Source organism: Rhinoraja longicauda, chromosome 3 (assembly GCF_053455715.1).
Source record: "Rhinoraja longicauda isolate Sanriku21f chromosome 3, sRhiLon1.1, whole genome shotgun sequence".
In the NCBI taxonomy this organism is placed as follows: domain Eukaryota; kingdom Metazoa; phylum Chordata; class Chondrichthyes; order Rajiformes; family Arhynchobatidae; genus Rhinoraja; species Rhinoraja longicauda.
Window position 1 is genome coordinate 98,324,411 of NC_135955.1, and position 27,371 is coordinate 98,351,781.

At 46.0% G+C, this 27,371-nt stretch overlaps 1 protein-coding gene across 1 annotated transcript in view; it reads left to right on the top strand.

Annotated features, from left to right (window-relative positions):
- Positions 1–27,371, top strand: part of slc30a5 (solute carrier family 30 member 5) — a 51,828-nt gene that overhangs the window by 1,805 nt on the left and 22,652 nt on the right. The window contains exons 2-7 of the mRNA XM_078396730.1: positions 11,251–11,373; positions 12,323–12,389; positions 19,082–19,167; positions 22,119–22,206; positions 23,518–23,605; positions 23,935–24,011. Coding sequence (XP_078252856.1) covers positions 11,251–11,373; positions 12,323–12,389; positions 19,082–19,167; positions 22,119–22,206; positions 23,518–23,605; positions 23,935–24,011 — 529 coding nt within the window. The remainder of the gene's footprint in view (positions 1–11,250; positions 11,374–12,322; positions 12,390–19,081; positions 19,168–22,118; positions 22,207–23,517; positions 23,606–23,934; positions 24,012–27,371) is intronic.

Genomic DNA, 27,371 nt, shown 5'->3' on the forward strand with positions numbered 1-27,371 from the left:
GTTAGTTGGTTTAGTTAGTTTACAGACAGCAACTGCAAGAGTGTTTATTAATCATATGTACTGACCACAGAATGAGGACATTCTTACCTGTAGCAGCACAATTTGCCTGTAGACACATCTGCCCCTTTCTCTCTAAACCTTTCCCACCCATGTAAGGGCAGCATGGTGGCGCAGCGGTAGAATTGCTGCCTTACAGCGAATGCAGCGCTGGAGACTCAGGTTTGATCCTGACTACGGGCGCCGTCTGTATGGAGTTTGTACGTTCTCCCCGTGACCTGCGTGGGTTTTCTCCGAGATCTTCGGTTTCCTCCCACACTCCAAAGACGTACAGGTTTGTAGGTTAATTGACTGGGTAAATATAAAAATTGTCCCTAGTGTATGTAGGATAGTGTTAATGTGCGGGGATCGCTGGGCGGCGTGGGCCGAAGGGCCTGTTTCCGTGCTGTATCTCTAAATCTAAATCCATGTATCTGTCCAAATGTCTTTTAAATGCTGTTATAGTACCTGCCTCCTGCGGCTGTTTGTTCCATACACCCACCACCCTCTGTATGAGAAAGTTACTGTTGGAAAAGTTGCCCCTCCCCTCAGCAGTGAGGGCATCAAAATGAAGAAAACATTGGAGAAATGTTGATTAAGTATGGGTGTCAGGGATTAAGGGGAGAAGACAGGAAAATGGGGTTGAGAGGGATGAATCAGCTGTGATTGAATGGCAGAGTAGACTTGATGGGCCGAATGGCCTAATTCTACTCCTATAACTTTAGGAATAAAGGTGTAAATTATTTTCTAAATGGGGACAGAATCCAGAAATCGGAGGCGCAAAGGGACTTGGGAGTGCTGGTGCAGGATTCCCAAAATGTTAATCTGCAAGTCAAATCAGCAGTAAAGAAGGCAAGATTTTTAAGAGGCCAGGAATACAAAAATAGGGATGTAACTGAGGCTCTATCAGGTGCTGGTCAGGCCGCATTTGGAATAATGTGAGCAATTTTTGGGCACCATATCTGAGAAAGGATGTGCTGGATCTGGAGAGGGTCCAGTGGAGGTTTACAAGAATGGTCCCAGGAATGAGTAGGTTAACATATGATGAGCGTTTGACAGCACTGGGCCTACATTCGTTGGAGTTACGAAGAATGATGGGGGGGGGGGGGGGGGGGGACCTCATTAAAACATACAGAATAGTGAAAGGCTTGGATAGAGTGGATGTGGAGAGGATGTTTCCACTGGTGGGAGAGTCTAGGCCTAGAATTAAAGGACGTTCTTGTAGGAAGGAGACGAGGAGAAATTTCTTTAGTCAGAGGGTGGTGAATCTGTGGAATTCTTTGCAACAGACGGCTGTGGATGCAAAGTCAGTGGATATATTTAAGGCAAAGATCGATAGATTCTTGATTCATACGGGTGTCAGAGGTTATGGGGAGAAGGCAGGAGAATGAGGTTAGGAGGGAGAGATGGATCAGCCATGATTGAAAGACAGAGTCGACTTGATGGGCCGAATGGCCTAATTGTATTCTATCACTTATGATAATTTATGATAACTTATGAACTTATGAAATGTTCTTGTACACGGTGGCCCAGCAGCATAGTTACTGCCTTAGAGCGCCAGAGAATCAGGTTTGATCCTGATGACAGGTGCTGTCTGTACAGTACAGTGTTTGAATGTTCTCGCCATGACCTGCGTGGGCTTTCTCCGGGAGCTTTGGTTTCCTCCCATACTCCAAAGACGTGCAGGTTTGTAGGATAATTAGCTTGGTATAAATGTAAATTGTCCCTGGTGTGTAGGATAGTGTTAGTGTGCGGGGATCGCTGGTCGGCGTGGATCGTGGACTGAAGGGCCTGTTTTCGCCCTGTATCTCTAAACTAAACTGAACCAAGGTGGCGCCGAAGCCAGGCGTTTCTTTGCAAGCTGGTGCAAGAAGTTGATCTGCAATCATTCATTACAATCGCTCCATTCTTTTAAGTCTTTATTTTCCATATCTGTACACTGTGGACGGCTTGATTATAATCACGTGTAGTCTTTTTGCTCACTGGATAGCACGCAACAAAAAAACTCTTCACTGAACCTCGGGACACATGACAATAATAAACTAAACTGGTATGTCCACTTTGAAGAAGTTCTCCTCCTCTCTTCGACGAGAGTTTAGCAACATGCTCTCTCGCTGCTCCCCCTCTGTGATTTCTCCTGCCCTCCTACTCTACGACCACATCTTGACCCAGACTCGCTACCACAGCCACATCTGCTTCCTTGGGACTTGCCTGCGCCTCCATCTTCTAAAAAAGTCTGAAGAAGGGTCTCGACCCGAAACGTCACCCATTCCTTCTCTCCCGAGATGCTGCCTGACCTGCTGAGTTACTCCAGCATTTTGTGAATAAACTAAACCATACTTGATCTGCTGGCCATCTGGCCATCATAATGTTTATCGATTGAAGTTACTGTGAAAGTTATTCAGAACTAATTGCAAAAATCTGATTTTGATTTAAGTTTATTAGTGTCACGTACAGTGAAAAGCTATGTTTTAGCGAGTGTGCCATACTGCACGTATACAGGCCCTTCAGCCCGACTTGTCCATGCCGACTAAAACACCCCATAGAAGCCGGTACCATTTGCCAGCATTGTGGCCTATATCCCTCTAAACCTTTTCTGTCCGAGTGACTTTTAAATGTTGTTATTGTACATTCCTAAGCTACCTCCTCTAGCATCTCATTCCATGTGCCCACTACCCTCTGAGTAAAAAAAGTTGCCCCTCAGATTCTTACTAAAACTTTCCCATCTCAGCTTAAACCTTTGTCCTCTGGTTCTTGGTTCCCCTACGCTAGGTAAAAGACTCTGTGCTTTCACCATATCTATTCCCCTCATGACTTTATACCTCTGTAAGGTCACCCCTTAGCCTCCTGTGCTCCAAATAGTAACGTCCTAACTGCCCGACAGCTCAGGCCTTTGAATCCTGGCAACATCCTTGTTTAGCACGCTGTTCAAACAGGTTGGATATCCTACACCTATACTATACCTGTATACCTATAGACAATATAGTCTGAAGAAGGGTCTCGACCCGAAACGTCACCCATTCCTTCTCTCCTGAGATGCTGCCTGACCTGCTGAGTTACTCCAGCATTTTGTGAATAAATACCTTCGATTTGTATCAGCATCTGCAGTTATTTTCTTATAGACAATAGGTGCAGGAGTAGGCCATTCGGCCCTTCGAGCCAGCACCACCATTCAATGCGATCATGGCTGATCATTCTCAATCAGTACCCCGTTCCTGCCTTCTCCCCATACCCCCTGACTCCGCTATCCTTAACAGAGCTTTATTTGTCATTCGGTACCAAGGTACCGAACGAAATTACATAGCAGTCATACACAAAAAAGAACACAAGACACATGACCCCAACACAAACGTCCATCACAGTGACTCCAAACACCCCCTCACTGTGATGGAGGCAACAAAACTTCCACTCTCTTCCCCACGCCCACGGACAGACAGCTCGTCCCCGACCGACCCGCACAGTCCCCGCAAGGGGATGGAAGTCCCCGCGGCCGAGCCGCACCGGGCGCTGAAACATCCCGCGGCCGAGCCGGGCGACGGAAGGCCCCACGACCGAGCCGTGCGCAGCTAAGTCCCGCGGCTGAGCCACGCCGTGCGATGCTAGGCCCCGCGGCCGAGCCGCACCGGGCACCGCTAAGTCCAGCGGCTGAGCCGCACCGGGCGATGTTAGGCCCCGCCGCCGAGCCGCACCGGGCACTGTTAAGTCCAGCGGCCGAGCCGCACCAGCGATGTTAGGCCCCGCGGCCGAGCCACGCCGGGCGATGTTAAGTCCAGCGGCCGAGCCGCACCGGGCGATGGAAGGCCCCGCGGCCAAGCCGCACCGGGCGATGTTAAGTCCAGCGGCCGAGCCGCACCAGCGATGAAAAGTCCCGCGGCCGAGCCGCACCGGACGATGTTAAGTCCAGCGGCCGAGCCGCACCGGGCGATGGAAGGCCCCGCGGCCGAGCCGCACCCCGCGCCGTGAGGAAGAGACCTAAAAGAGAAAGGTTTCCCCCACCCACACCACCACCCCCCACACATACACAAAAAAAACAACAAAAAAAAACATCCCAACACTGACACACAACAAAAAAAAAAGGAAAAAAGACGAACAGACTGCTAGCGAGCCGCAGCCGTTAGGCGCCTCCACTTCCGCTGTAAGAGCTCTATCTAGCTCTCTCTTGAATGCACTCAGGGAATTGGCCTCCACTGCCTTCTGAGGCAGAGAATTCCACAGATTTACAACTCTCTGAGTGAAAATGTTTTTCCTCATCTCCGTTCTAAATGGCCTGCCCCTTATTCTTAAACTGTACTATACCTAAAATACAATCAAGTCAAACTCAATTACAATAGATAGAGTAAGGGTGAAGAAACAGAGTGCAGAATAGGCCAGTACAGTGGCACAGCGGTAGAGTTGCTGGCTTACAGAGACGTGGGTTCGATCCTAATAACAGGTGCTGCCTGCATGGTTTATCCGTTCTCACTGTGACCACGTGGGTTTTCTGTAGGTGAAGGAAAGAACTGCAGATGCTGGTTTAAATCGAAGGTAGACACAAAATGCTGGAGTAACTCAGCGGGTCAGGCAGCATCTCTGGAGAGAAGGAATGGGTGACGTTTCGGGTCGAGACCCTTCTTCAGACTGATGTCAGGGTAGTGGACGGGACACAGATAAAATGTAGTCGGAGACAATAAGACTGGTGGGAGAACTGGGAAGGGGGAGGGGATGGAGAGAGGGGGAAAGCAGGGGCTATTTGTATAGAAGTCAATGTTCATACCGCTGGGGTGTAAGCTGCCCAAGCGAAATATGAGGTGCTGGGCCTCACTCTGACAATGGAGGAGGCCCAGGACAGAAAGGGAATGGGAGGGGGAGTTAAAGTGCTGAGCAACTGGGAGATCAGGTAGGTTAAGGGCCGCAACTGTTTACCATATATATTAATGATTTGGATGAAGGAATTGGAAGTAATACTAGCAAGTTTGCGGATGACACAAAGTTGGGTGGCAGTGTGAACTGCAAAGAGGATGTTAGGAGGTTCCAGGGTGACCAGGAGAGGTTGAGTGAGTGGGCAGATGTGTGGCAGATGCAATATAATGTAGATAAATGTGAGGTTATCCACTTTGGCGGCAAAAACAAGGAGGCAGATTATTATCTCAATGGTGTCAGGTTAGGTAAGGGGGAAGTACAGCAAGACCTGGGTGTCCTTGTACACCAGTCACTGAAAGTTGGCATGCAGGTACAGCAGGCAGTGAAGAAAGCTAATGGCATGTTGGCCTTCATAACAAGAGGATTTCAGTATAGGAGTAAAGAGGTTCTTCTGCAGTTGTATAGGGCCCTGGTAAGACCACATCTGGAGTATTGTGTACAGTTGGGTACAGTTTTGGTCTCCTAATTTGAGGAAAGACATCCTTGTAATTGAGGCAGTGCAGCGTAGGTTCACGAGATCGATCCCTGGGATGGCGGGACTGTCATATGAGGAAAGATTGAAAAGACTAGACTTGTATTCACTGGAGTTTAGAAGGATGAGAGGGGATCTTATAGAGACATAAAATTATAAAAGGACTGGACAAGCTAGATGCAGGAAAAATGTTCCGAATATTGGGCGAGTCCAGAACCAAGGGCCACAGTCTTAGAATAAAGAGGAGACCATTTAAAACTGAGGTGAGAAGGAACATTTTCATCCAGAGAGTTGTGAATTTGTGAACTTCTCTGCCACAGTGGGCAGTGGAGGCCAAATCACTGGAAGGATTTAAGAAAGAGTTAGATAGAGCTCTAGGGGCTAGTGGAATCAAGGGATATGGGGAGAAGGCAGGCACGGGTTATTGATTGTGGATGATCAGCCATGATCACAATGAATGGCGGTGTTGGCTCGAAGGGCCGAATGGCCTCCTCCTGCACCTATTTTCTGTGTTTCTAAGGGGGACTGAGCGGAGGTGTTCAGCGAAACAATCGCCAAGCCTGTGCTTGGTCTTGCCGATGTACAGAAGTTGACACCTGGAACAGCGGATATAGTAGATGAGGTTGTAGGAGGTGCGAGTGAACCTTGGACGGAGTCGAAGAGGGAGGTCAAGGGACAGGTGTTGCATCTCCTGCAGTTGCAGGGGAAAATATCTGGGGAGGGGTGGTTTGAGTGGGAAGGGACGAGTGGACCAGGGAGTTGCGGAGGGAATGGTCCCTGCGGAAAGCAGAAAGGGGTGGAGATGGGAAGATGTGGCCAGTAGTGGGATCCCGTTGCAGGTGGCGAAAGTGTTGGAGGATTATATGCTGTGGTGCTCTGGTTTCCTCCCACATTCCAAAGACGTGCAGGTCTGTAGGTTAATTGGCAGCTGTAAATTGTCCCCAGTGTGTAGGATGGAACTAGTGTATGGGGGACCGTTGGTCGATGCGGACTTGGTGGGCTGAAGGGCCAGTTTCCACACTATCTCTAAAGTAAACTAACATAGATTTCTTCCCAAAGTCACAGATTTTTGACTAGAGTAGAATGAATCACCTGTCAATAACCTCGAATTCACAATTTGTTTCTCAGATTTTTAATGTTTGATTGGCCTTTTTCTAAAAAAAATTAGTGGTAAATGATGTAAGAAGCACAAACCATGTGTTTAGAAAATGAATCTATCCTGGAGATAGCATTTGGAGATTTGTTGACTAGCAATAATGTATTTGCAAAGGGGCTTGGATTTTGACACATAATTACCATTAAACCCCTGACCTTTATTATTGTTATTCTGTAAAGGTTACATCTACTTTGAGATGTGTAAAGATTCCAGAGTTCCTATGTTTCGGTGTTCTTCGGCACTTTGCAGCCTTCTCCAACAAAACTAAGGGGAATCAACTGCTTGAACTGTGAAATCCTTTACGAGCCAGTCCCGCTGTAAAACATGCAGAAGCTATTAGTTTTGTTTTAGTTCAGAGATACAGCTTGTTATCAGAACCTTCAGTCCACGCTGACTATCGATCACCCCTTCACTAGTTCAATCCTACACCCTAGGGACAATCTGCAGAAGTTATTTAACCCGCAGACGTGCACGTGTTTGGAATGTGGGAGGAAATGGTGGCCGATTAGGAAAAGGGGAGATGCAACGAGACCTGGATGTCGTGGTACACCAGTCATTGACAGTAGGCATGCAGGTGCAGCAGGCAGTGAAGAAAGCGAATGGTATGTTGGCATTCATAGCGAGGGGATTTGAGTATAGGAGCAGGGAGGTCCTGCTGCAGTTGTACAGGGCATTGGTGAGACCACACCTGGAGTATTGCGTACAGTTTTGGTCTCCTAATCTGAGGAAAGACCTTCTTGCCATAGAGAGAGTACAGAGAAGGTTCACCAGATTGATTCCTGGGATGGCAGGACTTTCATATGAAGAAAGACTGGATAGACTCGGCTTGTACTTGCTGGAATTTAGAAGATTGAGGGGGGATCTTATAGAAACTTACAAAATTCTTAAGGGGTTGGACAGGCTAGATGCAGGAAGATTGTTCCCGATGTTGGGGAAGTCCAGAACAAGGGGTCACAGTTTAAGGATAAGGGGGAAGTCTTTTAGGACCGAGATGAGAACGTTTTTTTTCACACAGAGAGTGGTGAATCTGTGGAATTCTCTGCCACAGAAGGTAGTTGAGGCCAGTTCATTGGCTATATTTAAGAGGAAGTTAGATGTGGCCCTTGTGGCTAAAGGGATCAGGAGGTATGGAGAGAAGGCAGGTGCAGGATACTGAGTTGGATGATCAGCCATGATCATATCAAAGGGCCGAATGGCCTACTCCTGCACCTATTTTCTATGTTTCTAAACCAGAGCACCCGGAGAAAACTGACATGGTCACGGGGAGAACGTGCAAGCTCTGTACAGACAGCACCCGTAGTCAGGATCGAACCCGGGTCTCTGGTATGGTAAGGCAGCTGTGCCACTGTGCTGCCTGCCTGTGCCACTTTGCCCCTTGCATGTTTTGTTACATGAGGTCTTTCAATGCCCTACTAATCCATAATTACTGCCGAGCAAACAATATGGACCTAGAAGGATAATTTCATGTGTTTTGTTGTAAATTTCCTCAAGAATATTTCACATGTAAACAGTTTCTTAATTTCATCTTCTGTAGCCTCCCCTAAATCTGGTGAGTTAATCTTGTACGCTTTCTGTGGTCTTTGTGTCAAATCATTCTTGCTCCTGGTACTACTGCCAGAGAAGTCTTCCTCACGGATCAGCTCCATTGTCGCCTGCATCTGTCCTCCGCTGAATTCTATGCTGCCCCATCTTCACTAGAGGTATTTTGCAGAAGCCAATTAACCTGCAAACCTGCGCGTCTTTGGAATGCGGGAGGAAACCGGAGCACCCGGAGAAAAAATGGGCGCAGGCCAGGATCGAAGCCCGGATATCTGGTGCTGTGAGGCAGCAGCTCTACCACTGTGCCGCTAAGCCATGTTTTAAGTATTGTGTGCAGCTCTTGGTCGCCACACCTGTGGGAAGAACGTGGAGTGTTTGGAGAGGGTGCAGAATAGGTTTTACTGGGATGTTGCCTGGATCGGAGATTATTGACTACAAGGAGAAGTTGGACAAGTGCGGGGGCACGAAACCGCAGAGGCTATTTTGTTGGATTGTTGCAGAGGGGCAACTTGATCAAAGTGTATAAAATGATGAGGGGCACAGACAGGGGAGACAGTCAGAACCTTTTTCCCCAGGGTGGAAAGTTCAGCTATTTGAGGCGCAAGTTTAAGGTGAGAGTGGGAAGGTTTAAAAGAGAGGTGATAGATGGTGGAAGATGCCTGGAACTGGCTGCCAGGGGGAGTTGCCGAAGCAGATAGTAACATTTAAGAGTCACTTAGACAGGTAGGTGATGCACAGGGGATGGAGGGATACTGACTATCTGCAGGGATATGGAAATAATTGAGAGTTGTATCGCGACCAGCATAGACATGGGCCAAAGGGCCTGTCCTTGTTCTATGCTGCACTGTTCTGTGTGGCATGAGCCCATTCCTTTCACAGTGGTGCATTGGTAGAGTTGCAGCCTTACAGCTCCAGGTTCAATAGACAATAGGTGCAGGAGGAGGCCATTCGGCCCTTTGAGCCAGCACCGCCATTCAATGTGATCATGGCTGATCATTCTCAATCAGTACCCCGTTCCTGCCTTCTCCCCATACCCCCTGACTCCGCTATCCTTAAGAGCTCTATCTAGCTCTCCCTTGAATGCATTCAGAGAATTGGCCTCCACTGCCTTCTGAGGCAGAGAATTCCACAGATTCACAACTCTCTGACTGAAAAAGTTTTTCCTCATCTCCGTTCTAAATGGCCTACCCCTTATTCTTAAACTGTGTCCCCTTGTTCTGGACTCCCCCAACATTGGGAACATGTTTCCTGCCTCTAACGAGTCCAACCCCTTAATAATCTTATACGTTTCGATAAGATCTCCTAACTGTTCGATCCTAACTAAGGTGCTGTCTGTCCGGATTTTGCACATTCTCTCTGTGACCCCCGTGGGTTTTCCCCGGGTGCTCCGGTTTCCTCCGACATTGCAAAGACGTGCAGGTTAATTGGCTTCTGTAAATTGTTCCCAGCGTGTAGGATAGAACTGGTGCACGGGTGCTTGTTGGTCAGCGTGTTCAGTGGGCCAAAGGGCCTGTTTCCACACTGTATCTCAAAAACTAAAACTAACATTTCATTTCAATGAGATCACTGACCTTGAGTAAGAACAGAGGCGGCCAAGTGGCTGGTTACTTTATTCTACTCAATGTTTTAATTAATCTTTAATACTGTAAGTAGGTTGTAAGGGCTTTCAAGGGTAGTGGACCTCAGAACTTGAGGGCATGTCTAAGGTGAGAGGGGAAAGATTCAAGAGATTGGAGATGGGAGGGGCATTTTCTTCACCCAGAGGGTGGTGCATGCATGGAATGAGCCGCCTTGAAAATTGTAGAAGTAGGTACAATGGTGACGTTTAAAAGACATTTGGAGAGGGTCATCGAGAGGAAGGGTTTAGAGGGATTGAATTGAATCAACCATAATAAGGAGTGTGAGCAGAATGTTTGACATCTCCAGGCTTTTGACGAACCATTTTCATTTATTATTTGCCTAGGAAGGAACTGCAGATGCTGTTTACACAGAAGATAGACACAAAATGCTGGAGTAACTCAGCGGGACAGGTAGCATCTCTGTTGAGAAGGAATGGGTGGTGCTTCTGAAAAAGGGTCTCCATCTGAAAAGTCACCTTCTCTACATCGGCGAGACCAAGCGCAGGCTCAGCGATCGTTTCACTGAACACCTCCACTCAACCCGCCTTAACCTACCTGATCTCCCGGTTGCTCAGCACTTTAACTTCACCTCCCGTTCCCAATCTGACCTTTCTGTCCTGGGTTCCTCCATTGTCAGAGTGAGGCCCAGCACAAATTGGAGGAGCAGCACCTTATATTTCGCTTGGGTAGCTTACACCCCAGGGGTATGGACATTGACTTCTCTAACTTCAAATAGACCTTGCTTTCCCTCTCTCTCCATCCCCTCCCCCTTCCCAGTTCTCCCACCAGTCTTACTGTCTCCGACTACATTTTATCTCTGTCCACGACCCTGACATCGGTCTGAAGAAGGGTCTCGACCCGAAACGTCACCCATTCCTTCTCTCCAGAGACGCTGCCTGTCCCGCTGAGTTACTCCAGCATTCTGCGTCTATCTTCCATATGCTATATACAGCGTGTGAAATATTGCTACAGTTCTCTGTCTGATATTCTTAATCCTGGCGTTGTGGTCAAAATGGAGGATACCGCGTGGAAGAATAAAGGCTTTTCCCCAAGCAGTGGAGAGGGAAAAAATTGGCACAAGATGTACTAATGGAACACCATGGCCAAGAAACCCAGCCATCTTGTCTCCCAGCAAAGAAATGATGACGGAGGAACAATGAACTTTTTTCACATAGAAATTTATGACTGGCAACATACTGCCTGAAGGGATGTTTAAAGTAGATAAATCAATAACTTTCTGGAGGATTAAAAATGTTTCCTTCCTTTCCCCATCCGCGCAAAAGGGAACAATAAGAGAATTGTGTTTCTGGTAAACTGTAGCTTTGATAAAATGAGTATTGTGCTTTGTAAATGTTGGAAGGAGATATAAAACTTGCTAATGAGAAGATGAAATGCTACCAAATAATGTCTTATAAATCCACAAACTTCCTAAAGCTGCAGTCCAAAAGTTATGAGTATTATACTGTGATTTAGAATTTGTCTTATTAATTCAAGAGTAACTCATCCACGTTTTGACATTTTTACTTCAGGTTAAGTCGATATATCTCGCTGCTGTGCCTGGCTAAGTTCCTTAAGGTTATTGGGATTTTTGAATCATACGACCTCCTTAAAGTCGTACACATTGTCCAATTTGTCTTCATAATTCAACTTGGGTAAGTTTAATCTGAAAATAATTCACTATCATCCCTATGGATGCTGCATCGTGTAGTTATTTATGTATGTCGCGGGCACTGGGTTGAATATAATGTAATTTTGTAACAGTGCAGTAACGTAAATGTCTGTGGATCTCTTATAGGCATTCCTGTAGATATTCACAAAGCGTCAACTTCTTTTTTTTTTTTAAAGGAAGGCTACTGTCCACATGTATTAACAGAAAACGATAAACCTTACATGTGGACAGTAGCCTTCCTTTTAAAATTAAAAAAAAGTTAACGCTTTGAGAATGTCTACAGACATTTACGTTACTGCACTGTTACAAGTGTTTGGCAAATCGGTCGCCGAGTGAGGCCGCGTCGGGAGCATCGGATGCAGTAAATGAGATTGGAGGAGGTGCAGGTGAATCTCTGTCTCACCTGGAAGGGCTGCTGGGGTGAGTGAACCAAGGAGTTGCAGAGGGAGCGGTCTCTGCGAAAGGGTGGGGTGGGGGGGGGGGAGATATGACTTGTGGAGGGATCATGTTGGAGGTAATGGAAATGTGGGAGAATGACATTGGTGTTGGATGCCGAGGCTGATGGGGTGAAAGTTGAGGCCCTGGGGAACTCTATCCATGTTCCGTCTTGCGGGAGTGAGAGAAGAACTACGGGACACATACAAGAATGCCTTCGGCGGATTGATCGGTGCGAGTCTGTGGAAGGCTTTTACTCGACAACGCAGTAGCTCGCATCTTAGTTTGTTCAGATCATAAATTATTTAAGAGGGAATGAATTATTTAAGAGAAAAAGATAGTTGATGAATTTGTAACAATATACTCTCCTGCATCCATTAACCTTTATGGCTGATGTCAGATGTGGTAGCCAAAAAACACTTTCTGGTCCATATATCTTAAGTTGAAAAGTTGAGCAATCTTTAAGCACTCATTCCATTCTCTTTCTCTGTTTTCAGATCTGCAGTATTCTTGGTTTTGTTCCAAAAACCATTTTCTTCTGGCAAGCCAATCTCAAAACGCCAGGTGAGTTAAATGGTATTGAGGTAACATAACTGCTACTATCATTGACCATAACTTGTTCTGGTGTCAGCCAGATGTGTATCCAACAATTGACTAAGTGACTTTCATTCAATTTTATTATTTTCATACTTCATAGGAACAGAATGAGGCCATTTGGCCCAATGAGTCTACTCTGCCGTTCAATCATGGCTAATCTATCTTTCCCTCTTAACCCCATTTTGCTGCCTTCATCCGATAATCCTTGACACCTTTAAGGCCATGTCCCAGTTAGGTATTTCAAGGCGACTGCCGGCGACTGTCATAGTCGTAGCCGGTCACCGATAAACCGGTGACTGGACCCCTCCCCCTACCTGTGGCAGGAACGGGGTACTGATTGAGAATGATCAGCCATGATCACATTGAATGGTGGTGCTAGCTCGAAGGGCCGAATGGCCTACTCCTGCAACTATTGTCTATTGTCCACCCGCGACAAGCTATGACCCTGAAGACTGAAGACAATTCACGTTTCACCCACTTTCCCTGTAAAAGGGGGTGTATGGTAGGGTTTCCAATCATTCTGCATCATGACTATTTGAAAGTGATGCCATGAGAAACTACTCTGAAATACAATAACTTCATACATCAATTTTCCATCAAAATGTTAAGAATTTCCTTTTTCGATATACAAACAATTTTTTTTTTAAGTTTGATAAGAACATACAACAGTGCATTCAAAAAATATTGTAGTAAACTTCTATAAATTTCAATAAACTTCAAACTTTAAAATTCAAACTTTAAACAGAATACAAGTGCAGACTGGGGGATCTTATTGAAACATATAAAATTCTTAAGGGGTTGGAGAGGCTAGATGCGGGAAGATTGTTCCCGATGTTAGGGAAGTCCAGAACCAGGGGTCACAGCTTAAGGATAAGGGGGAAGTCTTTTAGGACCGAGATGAGAAGACATTTCTTCACACAGAGAGTGGTGAGTCTGTGGAATTCTCTGCCACAGAAGGTAGTTGAGGCCAGTTAATTGGCTATATTTAAGAGGGAGTTAGATGTGGCCCTGGTGGCTAAAGGGATCAGGGGGTATGGAGAGAAGGCAGGTACAGGCTACTGAGCTGGATGATCAGCCATGATCATATTGAATGGCGGTGCAGGCTCGAAGGGCCGAATGGCCTACTCCTGCACCTATTTTCTATGTTTCTAAAACTTACAAAACCGAACATCATTTATGGGCACATTACACTGATGGATGATCAGATCAAGTCCACACTTGGAATTCGCTGGTCAGCACCGGCGACAACCGTAATCACCCGGCGACAACCTACTTCACCTGGCGACAACCTATGACAGCGCCCAAGTCAGGAGACGTCAAGCTACGCTGATTGGCGTCAAATCAACAGTAGCCGAAAATTTTTGTGCCTTCACAAAATCCAGTGACGACCAGAAAAACGCTGCGACTCTTTGGAGACGACTCACGACACTCCGGCGACAGCCTAGTCGCCTAAAAGATCGCCAAACTGGGACAGGGCCTTTACTAATCAAGAATCTGTCAATCTCCACCTTAAAAATACCCAATGACTCGGCTTCCACAGCCGTATGTGGCAATGAATTCCACTGATTTGCCACCGTCTGACTAAAGAAATTCTTCCCCATCTTTCTAAAGCTCCGTCCTTTTATTCTGAGACTGTGTCCTCTGGCCCTAGACTCTCCACTAGTGGAAGCATCCTCTCTATCCAGGCCTTTCACTATTCAGTAAGTTTCAAAGAGGTCCCCCCCCCCCCCCCCCCCCTCCCCCTTCATTCTTCTAAATTCCAGTGAGTACAGGCCCAGTGCTGTCAAATGCTCACCATGCCTAATCACCGGGATCATTCTTGTAAACCTTCTTTGGACTCTCTCCAATGCCAGCACATTCTTCCTCAGATATGGGGCCCAAAACTGCTCACAATACTCGAAATTATTAATCCTATTCAGGTATATGCCGCCAAAATGTGGCGACTTGTGCATGTGTGAGCTATGCAAAAAGAATTTCACTGCGCAGTGCATCTGTGAACCATTGATATCAGAAGAGAAGACTGACTTACTGTAGTGGGTGTTTAATCTGGGGGCGACATAGGGACTGGCAAGGTAGAGTCACTGTGGATTGAGTTGAGGCCAGGAGACACTAATTGGTGTTATCTACAGACCCCCAAATAGTAGTCGGGATGTAGGGTGTAAGTTGCAGCAGGAGTTAAAACTGGCATGTAAGAAAGGCAATGCCACTGTGGTGATGGGGGATTTCAATATGCAGGTAGACTGGGAAAATCAGGTTGGTTCTGGACCCCAAGAAAGAGGGTTTGTAGAGTGCCTCCAAGATGGATTCTTAGAGCAGCTTGTAATGGAGTCTACCAGAGAAAAGGCAATTCTGGATTTAGTGTTGTCCAATGAACCAGATTTGATAAGAGTACTCGAGGCATGGTAGCGCTGCGGTAGAGTTGCTGCTTTACAGCGAATGCAGCGCCGGAGACTCGGGTTCGATCCTGACTACGGGTGCTGCACTGTAAGGAGTTTGTACGTTCTCCCCGTGACCTGCGTGGGTTTTCTCCGAGATCTTCGGTTTCCTCCCACACTCCAAAGACGTACAGGTATGTAGGTTAATTGGTTGGGTAAAATGTAAAAATTGTCCCTAGTGGGTGTAGGATAGTGTTAATGTACGGGGATCGCTGGGCGGCACGGACTTGGTGGGCCGAAAAGGCCTGTTTCCGGCTGTATATATATGATATGATGATATGATGAGGTAAAGGAACCGCTCGGAGGTAGTGACCATAATATGATTAGTTTTAATCTGCAATTTGAGAAGGAGAAGGTTAAATCGGAAGTGTCAGTGTTTCAGTTGAACAAAGGGGACTATGAAGACATGGGGGAGGAGCTGGCCAAGGTAGACTGGAAAGGGATCCCAGCAGGAATGACGGTGGAACAGCAATGGCAGGAATTTCTGGGCATAATCAGGAAGACGCAGGATCATTTCATTCCAAAAAGGAAGAAGGATTCTAAGGGGAGTAGGAGGCAACCGTGGCTAGTTAGGGATGGAATAAAACTAAAAGAAAAGATGTATAACACAGCAAAGAGTAGCGGAAAGCCAGAGGATTCGGAAACTTACATAGGACAACAGAAGGTAACAAAATGGGCAATACTGGCTGAAAAGATGAAGTACAAGGGGAAGCTGGCCAAGAACATAAAGAAGGACAGTAAAAGCTTCTTTAGATATGTTAAGAAAAAAAGAGTAGCAAAGTCAAATGTGGGTCACTTGAAGGCAGACACGGGTGAAATTATTATGGGTAACAAGGAAATGGCAGATGAGTTGAACAGGTACTTCGGATCTGTCTTCACTAAGGAAGACACAAACAATCTCCCAGATGTGCTAGTGGACAGAGGATCTAGGGGGGGTAGAGGAAATTAACGAAATTTTCATTAGGCGAGAAATAGTAATGGGACTGAAGGATGATAAATCCCCTGGGCCTGATGGTCTGCATCCCAGGGTCCTCAGGGAGGTGGCTCTAGAAATAGTGGACGCATTGGTGATCATTTTCCAATGTTCAATAGATTCAGGATCCGTTCCTGTGGATTGGAGGATAGCTAATGTTATCCCACTTTTCAAGAAAGGAGCGAGAGAGAAAATGGGGAATTAAAGACCAGTTAGCCTGACTTCGATGGTGGGAAAGATGCTGGAGTCAATTATTAAAGAGGTAATAACGGTGCATTTGGATAGCAGTAAAAGGATAAGTCCAAGTCAGCATGGATTTATGAAAAGGAAATCATGCTTGACTAATCTTCTGGGATTTTTTGAGGATATGACAAGTAAAATGGATGAAAGGGAGCCAACCAATTGACTTTCAGAAAGCATTTGATAAGGTCCCACATGGGAGATTGGTGACTAAAATTAGACCACATGGTATTGGGGGTAGGGTGTTGACATGGATAGAAAATTGGTTGGCAGACAGAAAGCAAAGAGTAGGAGTAAAAGGGTCCTTTTCAGAATGGCAGGCAGTGGCGAGTGGAGTGCCGCAAGACAATAGACAATAGGTGAAGGAGGAGACCATTTGGCCCTTCGAGCCAGCACCGCCATTCAATGTGATCATGGCTGATCATTCTCAATCAGTACCCCGTTCCTGCCTTCTCCCCATACCCCTTGACTCCGCTATCCTTAAGAGCTCTATCTAGCTCTCTCTTGAATGCATTCAGAGAATTGGCCTCCACTGCCTTCTGAGGCAGAGAATTTCACAGATTCACAACTCTCTGACTGAAAAGGTTTTTCCTCATCTCAGTTCTAAATGGCCTACCCCTTATTCTTAAACTGTGGCCCCTTGTTCTGGACTCCCCCAACATTGGGAACATGTTTCCTGCCTCTAACGTGTCCAACCCCTTAATAATCTTATATGTTTCGATAAGATCCCCTCTCATCCTTCTAAATTCCAGTGTATCCAAGCCTAGTCGCTCCAGTCTTTCAACATATGACAGACCCGCCATTCCGGGAATTAACCTAGTAAACCTACGCCAAGGCTCGGTGTTGGGTGTGTAAACTGTGAGTAGGATGTTAGGAGGTGGCAGGGTGACCTGGACAGGTTGAGTGAGTGGGCAGATGCGTGTCAGATGCTGAATAACATAGATAAATGTAAGGTTATCCACTTTGGCGGCAAAAACAAGGAGGCAGATTATTATCTCAATGGTGTTAGGTTAGGTAAGGGGGAGGTGCAGCGAGACCTGGGTATCCTTGTACACTAGTCACTGAAAGTTGGCGTGCAAGTACGCAGGCAGTGAAGAAAGCTAATGGCATGTTGGGAATCACAACAAGAGGATTTCAGTATAGGAGTAAAGACGATCTTCTGCAGTTGTATAGGGCCCTGGTAAGACCACATCTGGAGTATTGTGTACAGTTTTGGTCTCCTAATTTGAGGAAGGACATCCTTGTAATTGAGGCAGTGCAGCGAAGGTTCACGAGATTGATCCCTGGGATGGCGGGATTGTCATATGAGGAAAGATTGAAAAGACTAGGCTTGTATTCACTGGAGTTTAGAAGGATGAGAGGGGATCTTATAGAAACATATAAAATTATAAAAGGACTGGACAAGCTAGATGCAGGAAAAATGTTCCCAATGTTGGGCGAGTCCAGAACCAGGGGCCACAGTCTTAGAATAAAGGGGAGGCCATTTAAAACTGAGATGAGAAGAAACTTTTTCACCCAGAGAATTGTGAATTTGTGGAATTCTCTGCCACAGAGGGCAGTGGAAGCCAAATCACTGGATGGATTTAAGAGAGAGTTAGATAGAGCTCTAGGGGCTAGTGGCATCAAGGGATATGGGGAGAAGGCAGGCACGGGTTATTGATTGTGGACGATCAGCCATAATCACAATGAATGGCGGTGCTGGCTCGAAGGGCCAAATGGCCTCCTCCTGCACCTATTTTCTATGTTTCTATGGTTTTAAGTGTGATCCACTGAGGAGACGCATGTTTAGTTCAGAATGGTTTTAAATAATGATTCAGTTTAGTTTAGAGATACAGCGTGGAAACAGGCCCTTTTGGCCCACCGGGTCCACGCTGACCAGCGATCCCCGCACATTAACACTATCCTACAGCCACCAGGGACAATTTTTTACATTTACCAGGCCAATTAACCTACAAACTTGTATGTCTTTGAAGTGTGGGAGGAAACCCAAGATCTCGGAGAAAACCCACGGGGAGAACGTACAAACTCCGTACAGACAGCATCCGTAGTCAGGATCGAACCCGGGTCTCCGGCGCTGCATTCGCTGTAAGGCAGCAACTCTACCGCTGCGCCACCATGCCCATTTGAGGTGGTTATGTTTAGTATTAGAGTTTGGAGACACAGAGTGGAAAGGGGCCCTTCGGCCCACTGAGTCCTTGCCGACCATCAACCACCCGTACACTAGTTCTATCCTACATCCCAGGGACAATTTACAGAAGCCAATTAACGTGCAAACCTGCACATCTTTTGAATGTGGGAGGAAACCAAAGCACCCAGAGAAAGCCCCATTGCATTACAAAGTGCATACAGACAGCACCTATTGTCAGGATTGAACTCTGGTCTGATAACGTATATCGTCTCTGTCTCGTACATGTTGGAGGCAGAAGTCAGGTGGCCTTTTACAGGGGTCAATTCTTAACTCTTAGAAAGCTGCCGGCCCAGATAGAGCTCATGGATGGGTTCTGTACCCGGATTCATGTTCACCGGTGTGGGCAAGTTGGGCCGATAGGCCTGTTTCTGAGCTGTAACTCCACGAATGAATGAGAGATGGTATTTCACCTCATCATTCCAGTCCCTAAGAAAAATAAAGTGACCCGAATCAATGATTCTAACACCGACCATAATGAAGTGCTTTGAAAGACTGGTGATACCCACATTTGCGCCAGTGTTTCACACAATCTAGTCCCCTTGCACTATGCGTACAGGAAAAATTGGCCTGCAGAGAACATCATAACCTGATATTTTGACCTTAAAATCTGCTAGGCTGCCAAGATTTGGTTCTAAGCCTAAACCATGGTGACCTCCTGTCAGAAAGGTGGAGCTACCTGTTCTCCATTGTAGAAGTATAAATTGCACCTATTGGTACAGTAATCTTTAATCCATTGGAGGCAAATACATTTTGTCAGATTGAACTAAATGGGAACATGTGATAACCTGATTCTGAATCGCATGCTTTTAATTTATTTTTGCAGTGGATCAAGATTGGCAAACATGCAATTGGTGGCTGCATTATTTTGCTCTTGTGGTTCTTTGGACTCACACTTTGTGGACCATTGAGGTAAGTGTAAAAGAAAACTTGCTGATTATATTTTTATCCTTTATATTGCTGATTATATTTATATCCTTTGTCCTGCCCCCTCCCCCCCCCCCCCCCGACATCAGTCTGAAGAAGAGTCTCGACCTGAAACGTCACCCATTCCTTCTCTCCTGAGATGCTGCCTGACCAGCTGAGTTACTCCAGCATTTTTGTGAAATAAATACCTGCTGATTATATTTGTTTATTCCTAATGCAATTCTGATCTGTTCTGGTCCCAGCCACACCATTGGAAGAACCAGTGAACAGGCCAGGTTTTCCCACACATTAACTGGGGTATATTGAGCGTGTTATGGGAGTTTAAACAAAACAGTATTGACAGAAGCTGAAACAAGAATCTTATAGAGGTGTACAAAATTATGAGAGGAATAGATCCGTTAAACGCACAGAGTCTCTTGCCCAGAGTAGGAGAATCAAGAACCAGAGGACATAGGTTTAAGGTGAGAGGGGAAAAGATTTAACAGGAACCTGAGGGGTAACTTGTTCTCGCAAAGAGTGGTAGGTGCACGGAACGAGCTGCCGAAGGAGGTAGTTGAGACAGGTACCATCGCAAAGTTTAAGAAACATTTCGACAGGTACATGGATAGGACAGGTTTAGAGGGATATACAATAGACAATAGGTGCAGGAGTAGGCCATTTGGCCCTTCGAGCCAGCACCGCCATTCAATGTGATCATGGCTGATCATTCTCAATCAGTACCCCGTTCCTGCCTTCTCCCCATACCCCCTGACTCCGCTATCCTTAAGAGCTCTATCTAGCTCTCTCTTGAATGCATTCAGAGAATTGGCCTCCACTGCCTTCTGAGGCAGAGAATTCCACAGATTCACAACTCACAACTCTCTGACTGATATGGGCCAAATGCCGGCAGGTAGTACTAGTGTAGATGGGACATGTTCACCGGTGTGGGCAAGTTGGGCCGAAGGGCCTGTTTCTGAGCTGTAACTCAATGAATGAATGAATACTTTTTTTGTCACACAATAGACAATAGGTGCAGGAGGAGGCCATTCGGCCCTTCGAGCCAGCACCGCCATTCAATGTGATCATGGCTGATCATTCTCAATCAGTACCCCGTTCCTGCTTTCTCCCCATACCCCCTGACTCCGCTATCCTTAAGAGCTCTATCCAGCTCTCTCTTGAATGCATTCAGAGAATTGGCCTCCACTGCCTTCTGACAAGTCACAGTGAAATTCTTTGTTTTGCAGACCCAAGGTACGCCACATAAATGGCGTTGACAAAGTTACAAAGTATCCCACTCCAGGTCCCCCTTTGATCCGCCCCACCCCCCTCTGTGACTCTGTAAAGAAATAAAGAACCGACATTAAAATGTAGTAACCTTAAATAACAGATTTGGATTTTGTATAACTTTATAGTCCATTTTAAAGTGGTGGTTGTTCAGGTTGGTTATTTCAAAATTATCCTGGGTTTAAATTATTTCTCAACTAATCCTGTGAATAGTAAAACATTTTTAATTATGACTATCTAGGCCTACCTGTAGTTAGTCATGGAATTTTTGTGCTGCAACATAATTCCACTGAATCTGATTGATTAATTATCTTCATCTTTGCTTTGAGGTGCAATCATTTTTTAGATTTAGAGATACAGCGCGGAAACAGGCCCTTCGGCCCACCAAGTCCGCGCCGCCCAGCGATCCCCGCACATTAACACTATCCTACACACACCAGGGACAATTTTTACATTTACCCAGTCAATTAACCTACATACCTGTACAAGCGACTAGGCTTGTATACACTGGAATTTAGAAGGATGAGAGGAGATCTTATCGAAACGTATAAGATTATTAAGGGGTTGGACACGTTAGAGGCAGGAAACATGTTCCCAATGTTGGGGGAGTCCAGAACAAGGGGCCATAGTTTAAGAATATGGGGTAGGCCATTTAGAACTGAGATGAGGAAAAACTTTTTCAGTCAGAGAGTTGTGAATCTGTGGAATTCTCTGCCTCAGAAGGCAGTGGAGGCCAATTCTCTGAATGCATTCAAGAGAGAGCTGGATAGAACTCTTAAGGATAGCGGAGTCAGGGGGTATGGGGAGAAGGCAGGAACGGGGTACTGATTGAGAATGATCAGCCATGATCACATTGAATGGTGGTGCTGGCTCGAAGGGCCGAATGGCCTCCTCCTGCACCTATTGTCTTTGGAGCGTGGGAGGAAACCGAAGATCTTGGAGAAAACCCACGCGGGTCACGGGGAGAACGTACAAACTCCGTACAGACGGCGCCCGTAGTCAGGATCGAACCTGAGTTTCCGGCGCTGCATTCGCTGTAAGGCAGCAACTCTACTGCTGCGCCACCGTGTCGCCCAATCAAATCATCTTTTGAAATATTGTGTTGCATGACTTCTGGAAGATAAGTTTCTGTGATAGACTATACCCTTGCATTTTTACAATCGTGATCTATTAAGTCCTTAATTTGTAATCATAATTAAAGTTCAAAATGTCCCTCTTGTGTGATTATTGCCTGCATTCATAGCGTCGTAGTCATATAGTGGGGAAACAGGCCATTTGGCCCAACTCATCCATGCTGACCCAGATGCCCCACTTATGCTAGTCCCTTTTGGCTCGTATCCCCTAAACCATTTCTCTCCAAATGTCATTTAAATGTTGTTATTGTACCTACCTCAGCTTACCTCCTCTGGCAGGTCGTTCCATGCACCCACCACCTTCTGAGGGAATAAGTTGAATCTCGGGTGCCTAATCTTTCAGTTTCAAAAAAGCAGCACCCATAGTTAGGATGGAACCCGGGTCTCTGGCGCTGTGAGGCAGCAACTCAACCGCTGCACCACCGTGATACTTTGTGATATTGTGCGTTGATGCACCCTTTGACATGGTACTGCTGATTTCTGATGGTATTGATGAGAAGCTTGGTGTATGAACACTGTGCGTGCGTTTTCTTTCCACAGAACAATACTTCTGTTTGAGCACAGTGACATAGTGGTCATTTCACTGCTTGGTGTGCTGTTTACGAGCTCTGATGGAAGCCCGGCAAAGGTACAGTGCATTGCTAATGTGCGGGCACCTCGGAGAACGAAGAGCGACTATATTAAATACTTTTGTAACTTCATCGCCGCCCTTTACATGGCCACTCTTGCATACTTGTACAGTATGCTAACTTAGAATCTCAACTCTACCAAGCACACGTGACATTAAAGTATAAAGTACGAGTTTAATGATGGGTTAGGATAAGTGGAAGATAGGATGTGAGTGTTTAGCATTTGTTGGAGTGAATTAAGATACATTAGGTAAGATAACAATAGAAGGGCGGCACGGTGGCGCAGCGGTAGAGTTGCTGCCTTACAGCGAATGCAGTGCCGGAGACTCGGGTTCGATCCTGACTAAGGGCGCCGTCTGTACGGAGTTTGTACGTTCTCCCCGTGACCTGCGTGGGTTTTCTCCGAGATCTTCGGTTTCCTCCCACTCTCCAAGGACGTACAGGTTTGTAGGTTAATTGGCTGAGCAAATGTTTAAAACAATTGTCCCTAGTGGGTGTAGGATAGTGTTACTGTGCAGGGATCGCTGGGCGGCGCAGACCCGGTGGGCCGAAGGGCCTGTTTCTGCGCGGTATATCTAAATCTAAAACTTTATTTATCCCAGGGGGGAAATTGGTTTCCTTTATTTAGTAGGTACAGGTAGCGTAGGTGGTGAGAGCAGGTATTGAGGGGGGGGGGGAGGGCTGTCCTGGGACACCAAAACCAACTGTTGAGCCTTCCCGAGGTGTCGTGGGCCTAACTCAATGTAACACCGTTGAAGGGAGGAGCCTACTTGATAACCCCAATGATGCACAGGTGCTCCTCGACGTACGTTCCGATAAACCCATCGCAAACCGAAAATATTGTAAGTCGAAAATGCATTTAATACACGTGATCACATGACCGGCTCACCGCCGTTGCCCGACTTTTGCGCCATCGTAAAGTCGAAATATCGTAAGTCGAAGCATCGTACGTTGAGGAACATCTGTACTTGCACACTAACAGTTTCGTTTTAATGTGATTGTTAACATGTAGGTCACTGATGATTGCATATGAAGTTAGTTATTGTCCTCGGCATAAGTTTGTATAATCCTTTAGATAGTGCTTTGGGTTTGGTTTTCTTGTTTGAGTGCTGATCCAGGTGTTATAGCACAAGTACCTTGTGATTTAATTGTAATTCAATCAGTCAGTCTATATCTGAGATCCTTCAGACACAAGTGTGAAAGCCACTGGTTTGAAGTTTCGCTTCTAGTAAAAACACTGAAGACGACTGAATTTCTATTTCATGAATCCAACCGTGTAATCTTTCTCTGTCCATCCTCCCAATCGCCAGACAAGAGGAACTGCATTCTTCATTATTGCCGTCATTTGTTTGTTGTTGTTTGACAATGACGACTTAATGGCCAAGATGGCTGAACACCGTATCCTTTGCGTCTTGAGTGCAAAAGACCTTTTTCCATTGATCAGCAGTGAATGATTTACCTTGCTGTTGAATATCAGTACGGGTGCTCCTCAGCTCGCGATGGGGTTCCGTTCCGAGAAACCTATCGCAAACCGGAAATATTGTAAGTCGAAATGTATTTAATACACCGGATCAATTGGCCGGAAGCGAGCGGCGGCTCGCTACAGGTCGCTGCAGTTTGCACCATCGCAAAGTCGAAATATCGCAAGTCGAAGCATCATAAGCCGGGGAGCACCTGTATTTTAAACCCTTGGTATATTTTGTTCCTTAACCAAATGTGCCATCCAGCTGAGGGACATCATGATAGTGCTTTAACCCATGCACTGTATACAGCTATCTCTCTCCTGGGACTTGCAGACCACAAGGTAATGTCATTTGCAATTTAAAACATACACGGCACTAGCCTGCCAATTAATTAAATGTAATACGTTAGAGGCAGGAAACATGTTCCCAAGGTTGGGGGTGTCCAGAACAAGGGGCCACAGTTTAAGAATAAGGGGCAGGCCATTTAGAACTGAGATGAGGAAAAACTTTTTCAGTCAGAGAGTTGTGAATCTGTGGAATTCTCTGCCTCAGAAGGCAGTGGAGGCCAATTCTCTTAATGCATTCAAGAGAGAGCTGGATAGAGCTCTTAAGGATAGCGGAGTCAGGGGGTATGGGGAGAAGGCAGGAACGGGGTACTGATTGAGAATAATCAGCCATGATCACATTGAATGGCGGTGCTGGCTCGAAGGGCCGAATGGCCTCCTCCTGCACCTATTGTCTATTGTCTACTACATTCATTCTTATGCTTTCAACTGAAGCATTTTCAACTGGCATTTTGCATATTGTTTGAACTTTAAATAGTTTGGCCCCCAGAATAGTGATACTTTTACGGCAAAGAGATAGACATATTCTTGATTAGAACAGGTGTCAAGGGTTATGGGGAGAAGGCAGGAGAATGGGACTAGGAGGCAGAGATCAGCCATTATTGAATGGCGGAGAAGACTCGATGGGCCGATTTGTCAAGCATGATTTCCCCTTCGTAAATCCATGCTGACTCGGAATGATCCTGTTACTGCTATCCAAATGCTCAGCAATTTCGTCTTTTATAATTGACTCCAGCATCTTCCCCACCACTGATGTCAGACTAACTGGTCTATAATTACCCGTTTTCTCTCTCCCTCCTTTCTTAAAAAGTGGGATATCATTTGCTATCCTCCAATCCACAGGAACTGATCCTGAATCTATAGAACATTGAAAAATGATCTCCAATGCTTCCACTATTTCTAGAGCCACCTCCTTAAGTACCCTGGGATGCAGACCATCAGGCCCTGGGGATTTATCAGCCTTCAGTCCCATCAGTCTACCCAAAACCATTTCCTGCCTAATGTGGATTTCCTTCAGTTCCTCCATCACCCTAGGTTTTCCGGCCCCTAGAACATTTGGGAGATTGTGTGTATCTTCCTCAGTGAAGACAGATCCAAAGTAACGGTTTAACTCGTCTGCCATTTCTTTGTTCCCCATAATAAATTCCCCTGCTTCTGCCTTCAAGGGACCCACATTTGCCTTGACTATTGTTTTCCTCTTCACGTACCTAAAAAAACTTTTGCTATCCTCCTTTATATTATTGGCTAGTTTACCCTCGTACCTCATCTTTTCTCCCCGTATTGCCTTTTTAGTTAACTTTTGTTGCTCTTTAAAAGAGTCCCAATCCTCTGTCTTCCCACTCTTCTTTGCTATGTTATACTTCCTCTCCTTAATTTTTATGCTGTCCTTGACTTTCCTTGTCAGCCACAGGTGTCTCTTACTTCCCTTAGAGTGTTCTTGAGCTACCATCTACCTCATTGGAGACCCTCTAACTATCTTTAGTCACACTTTACTGAACTTCATCTTGCAATGAACGTTATTCCCTTGATTGTGCATCTTGTATTCTGCGGATGGCTCGATTATCATCATGTATTGTCGATTCTTGCTATTGAAGGCGTGCAGCGTAGGTTTACTAGGAAATGCGGGTTGACCTAGGCCAGAGGCTTTCACTCCCAGTTGAAATCGCAGCTATCAACCTGCGACCAGTTCTCGTCCTCTGGTCCAACTCCTGTCGGCGTGTTTACATCATTGAGCTGACGGTGCCCTGGGAGGAGGCTGTGGACGAGGCATTTGAAAGGAAAAGGTTGAGATATTCCAACCTTGCAGTAGAGGCAGAGGAGCGAGGTTGGAGTGTAAGAGTGTGTCCAGTGGAGGTGGGGTGCAGGGGCTTTGTAGCCAGGTCCACTGCAAGGCTCCTGAGGGAAGTTGGAGTCAGAGGGCAGGCCCAAAGGAGGGCAATCAAAGAACTTGCAAATGCCGCCGAACGGAGCAGTCATTGGCTGTGGCTGAAAAGAAGAGATACTGTCTGGGCTGCCATGTGACCATCTAGAGGCTAACATTAAGACACACACCCAGGGCTGATCACCCTGTGGTGGGCCTGCCTCGACTGATGGTGTCTTGTGATAAAAGGCCGAAACACCCAGTGACGTTGAGGTACACAACTGAAGATGTGTCTGAATGGTAGCAACATCACCTAGTGGTCATCCCCAAGAACAACACCAGTCAATTGTAGTGCAAACCTTAGGGATTGTAACATCTAGTCCTACTAATCAAACTAGGTTAATTACCGAAATGGCGGGACTATCATATGTTGAAAGACTGGAGCGACTAGGCTTGTATACACTGGAATTTAGAAGGATGAGAGGAGGTCTTATAACATATAACATATACAATACAATACAATACAATACAATATAACAACTACAATATAACAACTACAGCATGGAAACAGGCCTGTCCGGCCCTACCAGTCCACGCCGACCATTCTCCCTAACCTAGTCTCATCTACCTGCACTCAGACCATAACCCTCTAATCGCCTCTTATCCATATACCTATCCAATTTACTCTTAAATAATAAAATCGAGCCAGCCTCCACCACTTCCACCGGAAGCCCATTCCATACAGCCACAACCCTCTGAGTAAAGAAGTTCCCCCTCATGTTACCCCTAAACCTTTGTCCCTCAATTCTGAAGCTATAAGATTATTAAGGGGTTGGACACGTTAGAGGCAGGAAACAAGTTCCCAATGTTGGGGGAGTCCAGAACAAGGGGCCACAGTTTAAGAATAAGGGGTAGGCCATTTAGAACTGAGATGAGGGAAAACTTTTTCAGTCAGAGAGTTGTGAATCTGTGGAATTCTCTGCCCTTAAGGCAGTGGAGGCCAATTCTCTGAATGCATTCAAGAGAGAGCTAGATAGAGCTCTTAAGGATAGCGGAGTCAGGGGGTATGGGGAGAAGGTAGGAACGGGGTACTGATTGAGAATGATCAGCCATGATCATATTGAATGGTGGTGCTGGCTTGAAGGGCCAGATGGCCTCCTCCTGCACCTATTGTCTATCTATTCCGATGGCTGGTTAACACGTTACAAAAGCTTTTCACTGTACTCAGCACAAGTGACAATAAACTAAACTGAAATCTAAATCCCCTTGGTTTCCAACCCTATCCAGAAACTAAACCTAGTTTTAATATGGAGACATCAGGAACTGCAAATGCTGGATTCTTGAGTAAAACGCAAAGTGCTGGAGGAACTCAATGGGTCAGGCAGCATCTGAGGAAAAGGACAGATGCCTCATTGGGTCCTGACCTGCTGTTTGTTCCTCCAGCACTTTGTGTTTTGCCTATATTTTCAACATAATGAAAAGTGGCAAAACATTAT